Genomic DNA, 11,710 nt, shown 5'->3' on the forward strand with positions numbered 1-11,710 from the left:
AAATACTACTTTCCGAACGGTTTTGGCCGTCCAATTCTTAAAATTCAAATATCGACATCAACCAAATAATAATAAAATACAAGCATATTATTAGAGAATTTTTTAATATAAAGTACCACGACCCATTTCGTGATTCTATTCATACATGTAGAAACAACAACACAAAGTGGCATTTATTTTGCAAATGAGATAATAGTGGATTGAACCTAAAATCAGGATTAAGTTTCTCCATCCCAAAAGTTAGGAATGAACACAACTGGCCCATTGTTGACACGAATCTGTTTGATTTTATCAATCTTTTCATGGTCATCTTTTGTAAGTGACCAATCAAATATTTCCAAGTTTTGGTTCATTCTTTCTTTGTTGTAACTCTTTACAGCCATAGTTACCCCTTGCTCAAGCAACCATCTAAGACATACCTATAACATCATATATAATTTATAATAATTACATTATTAACTCCATCAAGTAGTAAATAATCAAAATTCAAGCTAATTAAAATTGGAGTATTGTGTGCAACAATGATGATTTTCAGAATATCACGTGCATGATTTTAAATTGTGATCGGCAGTTACAATTGTATTATCCGAAAAAAAAGGTCTCAGTAATAACATCACAACCACAATTTCTACTGCATAAACCACATTTTGCCAAATATATAGGTTCTCATTAGCATTCCCGCAATTTAAAATGTTATACAAATAATAAAAAATATGTAAGAAAATGTGAGTTTAATACCTGTGCAATAGTTTTGCCATGTTGCTCTGCAATTTCTTTGAGTATTTCACTGTCCATAACTTCATTACTACCCCATAAGGTCCCTTTGGCTCCTAAAGGAGAGAATGCAGTTATAATTATACCCTTTGCTTCACAATATTCTTTTAGCTTCTTCTGATGCCAAACTGGATTCATCTCCACCTATATATTTTGTACCATTAATATCAAGAAATAATATATAACTATTTGTAATATTGGTTCTATTTATTGACATGTCTTACTTTTTCCTCACTTTTATCTAATACTGAAATTTGATGATGTGACAACTCGATTGACGGTGTAACATTTTTTAGGTAGATTATTATTGATTAAACAACCATGTATCAATTTTATCGAAATATATTTAATCTATACCACAAAAGCAACCAAATTTGATGTACGGCACCATTATATTTTAATTGAATAACTCATTTTCATGTTTTCAACATATTTATTATATAATTATCTCACTTAAAAAATATCCAAATTCGGCCTCAAATATTCAAATATTCAAGTTGGAAAAAAGACATGGTTGGAAAAAATATCCAAATATTCAAGTTGGAAAAAAGACATTTTCAGACACTAAGAATAGTGGAACCAAAAGGGCGTTTAAGTATAAAATATATTTCGAAACAAAATCGGTGAAAGGGAAAAATAGAAAGTAACCAAAAGGGCCCACAAGTTTTTTAAAATATCAAACACTAATTACACAAATCTCTTGCAAACGGAAAAACTAAAAGTTCAAGGGTTTGCAACAGGAACAACAAGAAGGTGTGAACGCAGAAACAAGTTTCTGAAAACGCAGAAACTTCGTGTAAAAAAAAAAAAAGAAAACACCGAAACTTGTGAACCGAAAACGCAGAAAAACTAAAAGCTCAAGGCCTAAAAGTTGTGAACCAAAAACGCAGAAATCTTCTTCTTCTTCTTCGAATTTTATAGATCTTATATTTTATAGATCTTGTAGCTTCTATGTTGGCTTTTTGGTCGTAGAAGAAATATGAAGAAGAGGCTTCTTGGTTGAAGAATGAATATAGAAAAGTAGTTCTTTGGATGCAAATTGAAGTTTTAAAAATTATTTAATAATTTTGTTTTATCATTTAATGAATGGTTAGGCATGAACATTGATGATTATACTACCATACTGCCTCCTTTCGAGAAATAAAAAAAAAAATTAATAAATAAGTAATTTTAGTTTTTTTTAAAAAATAATATATTAGTTAGTGGCGGCCTATGCCGCCAGTAAGTTTGAAATGACAATTGTTATTTTGTGGCGGTCTAGGCCGCCAGTAAGTTTCCAACGCCATTTATTGACGGTTTGGACCGCCACTAAGCTTACCAACGCCCCATTTCTTGGCGATTTGAGGCCGCCAGCTGGCCGCCAATAAATGCTAACTTTTTGGCGGTTTTTGTCACTTATAGAGGGCTTTTGGCCCACAAAAATTGCTGTTATCTTGCAGTGAAGTAGAAAGTAACCAAGAAGATTCTGATGGCTTACTTGATTGACAGAAGGAGGAATGATAGCAAATGAGAGTAGATCATCAAGTTTCTTGCGAGTGAAGTTACTGACTCCTATAGATTTTGTAAGGCCTAATTTCTGGCATTCTTCCAATGCTGTCCACACTCCCTTTAAGTCAAATGTTGTAATTAACTCTTCAGCATATGGAATTTCCCAATTTCCAGGCTTCACACTTATGGGCCAGTGGATCAAATAAAGGTCCAAATATTCTAATTTCAGGTTCCTGTTTTATATATGGCATAAATTTTAGACCCCCATGTTCCATGTTGGTTTTTTATCTTTAAAAGCAAATACTCTAATATATTCAAAAGTGGAACAATTAAATTCAACCAAAATAAATATAAAACATACATGGTACAAGAGGCTCTAAGCATTCAAAAGAGCATACATAATAGAAAAAGACCTCAAACTAACCAACTTAACTTCTAATAGTGAATACACTGGTAAAATGATGATCGTCTCTTAGTTATAAATCCATATTCAGATCATCTTACCACACACTCTCAACACTATCGAGTTTGGTGCCCGGATATAAATAGTGGGTGACCCGATAGCGGATGACCCAACGGATATTCGAGAGGCTCTAATACCATATTAAAATTGGAAGTTGGGTCTAATTCAGCCCAACAAAACCGACCTGTAAGGTGGGGATCATCTGTTACTAATAAACTCATATTCATGTAATCTCACATTCGATATGAGACTTCTTAACATCGAAACCTAAGAGATATGTTTATTTGCATCCACCGCCCCTTAAATAGACCAAATAGTAGCATGCAAAATGAAAAGAGCCCCATTTCCCCTTTACTTATATGTACACACATTTATTACTGTGAAAATCAATGGACCTGTCCATTCGCACGGATCTCTAAACTAGTTTAACATATAAAAGAGACAATATAGAAAAAACCAAGTTTCATATTGGAGATAAAGTCTATATAAGTTTATAAAACGTGACACCAGCTCTATCTTAAAAAGAGTTTTGTAAATATGAGTTAAATTCAATATAAGAATCTAACACAGATTTTTTCAAAACCTTTTTCAAATAAATAATCATACAAATAATTATTTGTCAACTAATTAATAAAACCTTTTTCTATATATACCATTCAAATAAATAATCATACAAATAATATATAGAACTCTAGTAAGATCCATATCAAACCTTTTTCATATAAACTTAATCAAAAGTTAACATAAAAAAAAAATCAATACAGAAGAATTATTTGTATGATTATATATTTGTATGATTATTTATTATCAACACACAGAAGTTAACATAATCATATATAGAACTCTAGTAAGATCCATATCAAACCTTTTTCTTATAAACTTAATCAAAAGTTAACATAAAAAAAAAATCAATACAGAAGAATTATTTGTATGATTATTTATTTGAATGGTATATATATAAATTATAGATCAATTTTATGATTGACAGAAAATTTAATAAAACTCAGCAAGTTGTATTAAAATATTTAGTATTTCCTTATCAAAATATATTTAGTTTTTCTAAGAGAAACATTACATATGACAAATAATTAAAAGTTAAAAAAAGAAAAGAATTTTGCTTACTGAAGTGATTTCTGAAGACCAGAAAGAACACGATGAGGAAAATTATCAGTGAGCCAAAGTTTGGAGGTAATAAAGAGTTCATCTCTAGATTGAATTAGACCAAGTTGAAGAGCTTCTTCTATAGCTTCTCCTAAAGCCTCCTCAGAGCCATATATTAATGCAGTGTCAAAGTGTCTATAACCTGATTTTATAGCTTCAATTACAGCAGCTTTTGTGATTTCTCCATCGTTGTTTGTTACAGCTGCAGTTCCAAATGCTATAATTGGCATTTTGATTTGGTTGGAAGATGATTTTAGGACAACTTGAGGGATTTTGGAAGCAGACATGATGAACAAGATACTGCTCTGTTTGCTCTACTTTGCATCTTTCTTTATATAAAAGAAAGAAAATTATGGGACTTTGACTTTCTTCTTTTCTTTGAAGCAATGAGAGTCACAAAATTAGGCCGCCAGCATAAATAATATCTATCCAAATTGAATATTTGTCAAGGTTTCATGATTTTGCTTTTGTGTTAAAACTTTGGTTTTTTGCGAAGAGGGTCTGATAATTTAGAGTTCGGCCGCGAGATTAAATCTGACTTCGAATTATTCTCACTAAAAATCGAACTCAGTTTTTTTCGAACAATTCTTCTTAGAGGGATCTTATGAACCATTTGAGTCCAATATTCAATTATAAAAAATTGTCAACTAATTAATAATAATAAATTCGATTAATTTTATATATTTTATAGGATATCTTGCTAATTAATGACACATATTGAGGCATTCAAAATAAAAAATTCCATTAAATAATAAAAAATAACTAATTAAAAAAAATTTTAAAACAAAGTTTTCATGAATGTTTTTTATAGTTATGATGGTGCCCACTTTTAAAATTAGGACCAGTTCATAATGATCAAAAAATTGTGATCCTATTAATTTAAGCAAATTCAATGAAGCTAGTACCATAGAGAAACCACCACAAATTTTTTGACCAATTTGAAAGATAATTGAGTTTTTGATTTTTTTTATCAAGTAAGGAAAAATCACCGATCATTAGTCGGTTCAGTGGTGATTAACGTAGAACTTAGTAGGGGATCATGATTCAATCCCCCGTAACTACAATTGACAAAATTCAAGAGAACGTTTCTACTTTTGGATTCTTAACATCATGTTCTCTTAAATTTTGTGCAATTAATTTGTGATCAAGTTTAAAAAGTAAATTAAATGCATAAATTATGATAAAACATTTCCTTTTTTAAATCACTAATTATAAATTATGTATACTATCTAATTTACTTTTTCAAACACGGTACAACACAAAAATTCAAGAGAACGTTTCTATTTTTGGATTCTTAACATCATGATCTCTTAAATTTTGTGTAATTAATTTGTGATCAAGTTTAAAAAGTAAATTAGATACATAAATTATGATAAAACATTTTCTTTTTTAAATCACTAATATGCTTTTCCCAAAATCCATTCCTTTCAAGCCACTAGGTTTCATCTAGTGGTGAGGGGTTTGGGTAGTATGATATAGGTCCTGAGATCGATCCCAGCTCATTGTAAACCAAAAAAATCCATTCCTTTCACCAACATAGTGTATCTCAAGTGGTAGATACTTGAGTCTCTTAACCATTTGATCCTGGGTTCGATCTCTGACAAGTGCCTATGGAGAAACATTTGTTTGGAGAGGTCGACCTCTTAAATGAATCTCAATTACTTCGAGGGGATTAATATTTGCAGTTGCGCGCGAATGATACTTTGGTTTATAACAAACAAAAAATCCATTCTCTTCTTTCACCTTTTTTAGGACCAAACTGATTAATGGAGATATCTAAGGACCTATTCAGACTTTTTTTCTTTAAGGGACCTATTCGGATTTTTTTTTTAAGGGACCAATCTGAAACCAAAAATATCTTTGAGGGACCATTTTACTAATTAAGCCATTTTCTCTCTATTGGATACTTTTAACGTTGTTTGTCAACATATGAAGACACAAAGTTGAACCTGTCACCTCAAAAAAAAAAAAGACCAAACAAAGTTTGTTCCTTTCTGCACACAATAACTTGCTGCTGCCATTACAATAAGGTAAATTCAACATACTTTGTCATCTATTTGTCTCAAATGTTTCACCTTTATTAGGAATTGTGATCTGAGTTGTTTTTTGTTTAATCAATTAATCATTCAATTTTCCTTCTTTCATCAATTTTGGAACAATTTGTTTTTTAATCTCTTTTTATTATTTTATAAAGGGTAATCTTCTGAAAATTTTACAATGTGGGTGAAATTAGAGAGATATTTGATATTGAATTAAAACCAATTTTGGTTAATTCTTTTCATATATCTATGTTTGATCAGAAAGGTAAAAACCTTCAGCTTGGTTTATGAACTAAGCAAAAATCTCTTTGTATTCTGTTAGCTTTGAATTATTTTGTAAAAATTGATGTATTCATTCATTGATCTTTCACAATATTAACATTTGTACATGGTTTTGGTTAGGATTGGATTCTTGAGGCTAATTCCCTATGGTAAGCATCTATTTCAATTGGAGGATTAGAATGATAAAAAATGTAGGAGCTACGAAGCACGATCACTCCTCAGATTAGGCGTGTCCCGGCGGCGTCTGACACCGACACTTATTAGACAATAAACATATGTGTTGACGTATCGGTATGTGTCTGGTATCCATGTCTATATCTGTGCTTAGTTAGGACTTAGGAGTGCAGTTAGCTTATACATAATATTGGATCAAATTAGTTTTGATTTGATTTATGAAACCTTTTGTGATCAATAGGGAGAAGCAGATCAGCAGAATGGAACTAATAATGCTCTGAATTGAAAACCGGAACTTCCGAAACATGTACTACCATTGGCAATAAAACGGTATTGATCATATAATAGACAATAAACATTAACTTTCAATATGTTACTACTTATTATCGATTATATTTGTACATAGTCAATTTTCTATTTAAAACAAAGATGGACCTTCATTTGTTTAACAGTATGTCATTGGTGGAGCCGATGAGGAAACTCTGTCTATTAAAGTTTGAATGTTTGACAGCTGTCTCGGTGAATGGTCAGTTGAAAGCTTTTTATTTGATTGCATTTTGTTTCCTCTAAGGTTTTTTTGTTGCTGGTATCCATTTTAATTTTTAGGGTTAATCCAATTGTGCTAGGAACCAAACCCTTGTCATGTGAGGGGCACTCAGCAGTAGTGTTATTGCAAGACCGAATTGTAATTCTTAAGAAGAATCCTAAGCCAGATGATCATACATGGTTTCTTGAGGTCGGTGCTTCCAAACCTAAGTCCGTAATCTACTCCCAAAGAAAGGACCATTAATGCATATCCTTCAAACTAGTGTTGTTAAGTTGTGTCTATAGCTGCATTGTAGAACTATAGCGTAGCGGAATTTGAACACATCCCTATTGTTCCGAGATATAGTATTTAATACAAAATATTGTTAAATAGCTTTTATAACAGTGCTACAGCATTGTTACATAGAGTTTGAACAAATCGAAATTAAGCATGATCTGCAATTTACAATACTGCTTTGTAGCAATAGTAGATTCCGATGTTAAATTGCCTAATAGGTGTCAAATTTTTCATTTTCATGATGTTGTCAGGTAGACACCGAATATGTCAGGCAACAGCAGAAGATTTTGGGGACTGAGGTTGTTGCATGGAGTAAGGGTGTGATAGGCCGTGTTGAGGAACATGTTGTTATTAGTGGTCCTTCTGGAGTAGGTAAAGGAACATTGATATCAAAGCTCATGAAGGAATTCCCATCCATGTTTGGTTTCTCCGTGAGCCACACAACCCGTGCAGCGAGGTATGGAGAAAGATGGAGTCCATTATCATTTTACTGAGAGGAGTATTATGGAGAAAGAGATCAAAGATGGAAAGTTTCTCGAGTTTGCTTCTGTCCATGGTAACCTATATGGGACAAGTGTTGAAGCTGTTGAACTTGTATCAGATGCAGGGAAAGTAAGTTCCTTATACTTGCAGGCCTTGATATCATTTAGAATGTTGAATTCAGAGCATGTCTAATACTTGTCAATTTGTATAAAATGATCTTTATCATTTGGTGCCTTACCTTAACTGCTTCACATTTCAGTTATAAAATAACGATTAAGTTTAGAATTAGTCAAATTTTATTATTCCTTTTTTTTTCCACCACCAGTATCTGGCCCAATGGACCGTCTAATCTGGTTCGGGGGTCAGTTCTGACATCAAGGGGTTCCAGCCCCCTCCCGATCGTAGTTGGGGGGATCGAACCGTGGTACCCCTTAACGATTGGTACATTTATTATTTCTTAGCTATACAATATGTGATTTGGATTAGATTGAGTAATCATATCAATCAACATTTCTGGTATTTATTTCTATCCTCGGAAATCCAATCTTAAAGCCATTTATTGGATCTTATAATAAAATGTATTCGTTCTACTCGAGTAAAATAAAACTTCCAAAATACATCAAATATTATGTGGTCATATTTTGTGATACCAATGAAATTAAATTTTCTATTTGATGTTTAAGAGTGCAATGGCATCAAACCAATCTTTTGAGCATTGCCTTCAGATATTACATTTCACTTTTTCTCATCTAAGATAGTAGAATCTTTTTAATTGTTGAATCTTGTTCAGAGGTGTATTCTTGATATTGATGTTCAAGGGGCAAGATCTGTGAGGGCTAGTTCTCTTGATGCCATATTCATCTTTATCTGGCCCCCATCAATGGAAGAGCTTGAGAAGCGTCTTCGCGAAAGGTAAGTATTAGTAGCTTCTTACTCATGGCTTTTAACTCTCAAATTACTCTAAACCTCAATTGTTTTAGCAGAGAACAGAGACAGAAGAACAGCTCCTTAAACGATTACGAAATGCTCAGGCTGAGATTGAGCAAGGGAAGTCACCAGGCATATTTGATTATATCTTATACAACGACAAACTTGAGAAATGCTATGAGACTCTAAAGGTAACAACTCTCATCTTCCTTCATGCAAACTTCCTTACATGAACTCGGTTTCTTTAACCGGTTAAACATCTATCAATATATTCATTGGTACAGAAATTATTGGGACTTGATGGTTATGTCGCTCCTCCACCCAAGTCAGGTAAGAATTTCCCGTCTTTGTTCATAATTTACATATTTTTTCCGATAATTAACACATCGTAATTATCGTTGTTTCCCAAGTGGGACTCAACTATGAGACTTATCCTTGATTAGTCAATGTTTTAAAAAAATTTGAAGTTAAATTAGTGTTTGTAATTTCTCAACCTGCAGGAATAGAGATCAAGCTCCCAAAGGATCATTCAGTAGTATCACAAATTGATGACAAAATCATCATAAACTGCAACCCTTCAGGACTAGAAAAGGAATCAAATAACACGTAAGACTTGCGCAACACATTTTCTTATTAGAAACCAAGAGTAATAGATCAAGTACTGACTTTGTGTTTCACCGAGCAGGATAATGTTAGACGTGTCCTTACTTAAAGGGGGTGCACCGTGCCGGACAAGAGGGCTATATTTTCGTGCAATTGACTAGTTTTTGTATTTCTTCAATAGCATTGATCCAACTTGACAATCAATGACTTTTGCAAACTAAATTGGTTTTTTCTCCTTTCATATATATGACAATCATATATATATATATGACAATCATCTTCAGAAAATGGGACAGACGAGGAAATTGATCTAACTTGACATTCAATGAGTTTTTTCATGTCTAGTTCTTTGATTATTATGGCTATTGATTTTTACTTAATCCATGTCGTCGCAATCATATTTTCGTACACAAACAGCGACAGATTATTTATCATTTTTGAGGCTATAGTTTATTCCATCAATGAAGGCAAACAAAATATTGCTGAAGTTTTTGTAAATTCACTTAATGTTTTGTCTGCATCGAGCCCTTATTGTGGTTGTCATGAAGCAACTCAGACAAAAGTTGTTCTCAAATTATTTGTCAAAACTAAGATGAGATTTTCAATCATCGGGTATCGATATCATTATATAATCATTGAGTTAGTTAACAATGTCATTTTCAGTAGATAAAATAGTTCTCTGCAGGAAGAAAGATGAGTAAGTGCATTGGATAATAGAAGTTATTGGGTCACCTGAATCTGATTTTAGCATATCATCTGTTATTTTAGTTGCATTGCAATTATCATCACCAATTAGGGATGTAAATGGATATATGTGTAGGGGCTGCTCGTATGATATCCGTGTTCGCTCTGTTAGATAAATACAATATATATCCGTTTCAAATCCGTGTGCGGGCATCTGTTAAGCTAGTAATCCACGGAGTTTGAAGTATCCGTGGATATGTACAGATATCCATGAATAATAATTTTCTTAAAAGAAATTGTGATTCTTGTTAAGAATTTTTGAAATTTGTACATCTTCTTTCTAAAGAAACAAGAAAAAGATTATTAACACATAATAATATTCATACATTTTACTGTGTGGCAACTAGATGAGAATCATATAAATTTTTGGTTGGACAAATGGGCTCCCTGTGTGGTTCATCACTGATGTTGAATGATACCCAACAGTTAGTTGACACAACTTTCATTGTCAAAGATGCGTTGAAGATTAATGGTCACTGGAATATTAACTTCATAACGTCACATCTACCCCCTGCTAAGGCTAATCAGGTACTTGGCCCTTCTGGCACCCATGAACGTTGATGGACTTGACTCTCTTGGATGAAAAGGAACTAGTACTCGCCATTTCATGGTTCAAAGTGCCTATGAACTTCAATGTCGAAATTTAAACCATATTGAGGGGGATTGGCAAAAGATACGGGACTGGAAGGGTCCCCACAAACTCCAAACTTTCATGTGGATAGCGGCACATGAACGTCTCCTAACTAACTATCGTCGAAGCATATGGGGGATTGTAGTTTCACCCATGTGCCCTAGTTATGGGAATGGTGACGAAGCACTCACACATGTTTTGCGAGATTGTGTTTACACAACCTAGGTATGGATCAAGTTTGTTGCTTCAATTCATATTACTAATTTCTTTTCTTTGAATTGCAGGGACTGTATCTTCAAGAACCTCGCCAATCAGGTGTATGGAACACGCAAAGAGGATTGACGATCTATATTCATGGTGACTTGTTGGAATCTTTGAACGTGGAGGAACAAATCTATTTTTTTTATTTTTGAGGAAGACTTTCATCGGCCTACTGATCCTATTCGGGTCATTCTTGATTTGGTTCAAGCCATTGATAGGGGCAATCATCTTCACCTAAAAGGAAGGTCGAGACATTTTGGCACTGTCTACATTGGCTGTAAGCGACCACAAGGAGATTGAGTTAAACTTAGTTGTGATGGAGCCTATAAGGAGTCATTGGATCTTGCAGGATGTGGAGGCCTTATTCGAGACTCCGACGGTTAATGGCTAACAGGTTATACTCGAAAGATCGGAACATGTGATGCTCTTCATGCTGATATGTGAGCGGTTAAGGATAGCTAGACGCCAAAAATTTTCGCATCTAACTGTGGAAAATAACTCTAAATTGCAAGTGGACATGATTACAAATAATTGCAAGATTAATGGGGCTACTCCCGTTCTGATTCGTCGAATCGGATATCTTATTAATCTTTCTTGGCATGTTCAGATTAACCACACCTTGCGAGGCAACAGATTTGCTGATTGGTTAGCTTTATATAGTCTAACAAGAATTCCTTTTTGTCCATTGTTTTAGAGGCCCCACCAAGGGAACTAGAGAGTATTTTGTATGATGGCATTTTAGGGGCTTACATGCCTAGAAATGTTCGTTTAATTTCGTAATTGTTTTTTCTCTTTGGACTTTGCCCTCTTTATTACTAATTCCAATAAAAATAATATTCATACATTTCAATTTAATA

At 33.2% G+C, this 11,710-nt stretch overlaps 1 protein-coding gene and 1 pseudogene across 1 annotated transcript; one reads left to right on the forward strand and one right to left on the reverse strand.

Annotated features, from left to right (window-relative positions):
• Positions 1-66: 66 nt before the first annotated feature.
• LOC123895524 (NAD(P)H-dependent 6'-deoxychalcone synthase-like) lies at positions 67-4,321 on the reverse strand. The gene is made up of 4 exons (XM_045945916.1): positions 3,848-4,321; positions 2,252-2,495; positions 739-918; positions 67-419 (listed from the first exon to the last, which is right to left on the reverse strand). Exons 1-4 carry the CDS (start codon positions 4,171-4,173, stop codon positions 219-221), a joined length of 951 nt encoding a protein of 316 aa, XP_045801872.1. The 5' UTR covers positions 4,174-4,321; the 3' UTR covers positions 67-218.
• Positions 4,322-6,654: 2,333 nt separating this feature from the next.
• LOC123896049 lies at positions 6,655-9,597 on the forward strand (annotated as a pseudogene).
• The last annotated feature ends 2,113 nt before the right edge of the window (positions 9,598-11,710 follow it).

The sequence above is a fragment of the Trifolium pratense genome, linkage group LG7 (genome assembly GCF_020283565.1).
Source record: "Trifolium pratense cultivar HEN17-A07 linkage group LG7, ARS_RC_1.1, whole genome shotgun sequence".
NCBI classification, from domain to species: domain Eukaryota; kingdom Viridiplantae; phylum Streptophyta; class Magnoliopsida; order Fabales; family Fabaceae; genus Trifolium; species Trifolium pratense.

Bases quoted from the DNA above. Each gene is read 5' to 3' on its own strand.
- LOC123895524 (XM_045945916.1), bottom strand. From the start codon at position 4,173: ATGTCTGCTTCCAAAATCCCTCAAGTTGTCCTAAAATCATCTTCCAAC. The intron at 2,496-3,847 runs GTAAGCAAAATT...TATATAAAACAG, and splicing joins GGTCTTCAGAAATCACTTCA to GAACCTGAAATTAGAATATT. The intron at 420-738 runs GTATTAAACTCA...ATGATGTTATAG, and splicing joins ATGGCAAAACTATTGCACAG to GTATGTCTTAGATGGTTGCT.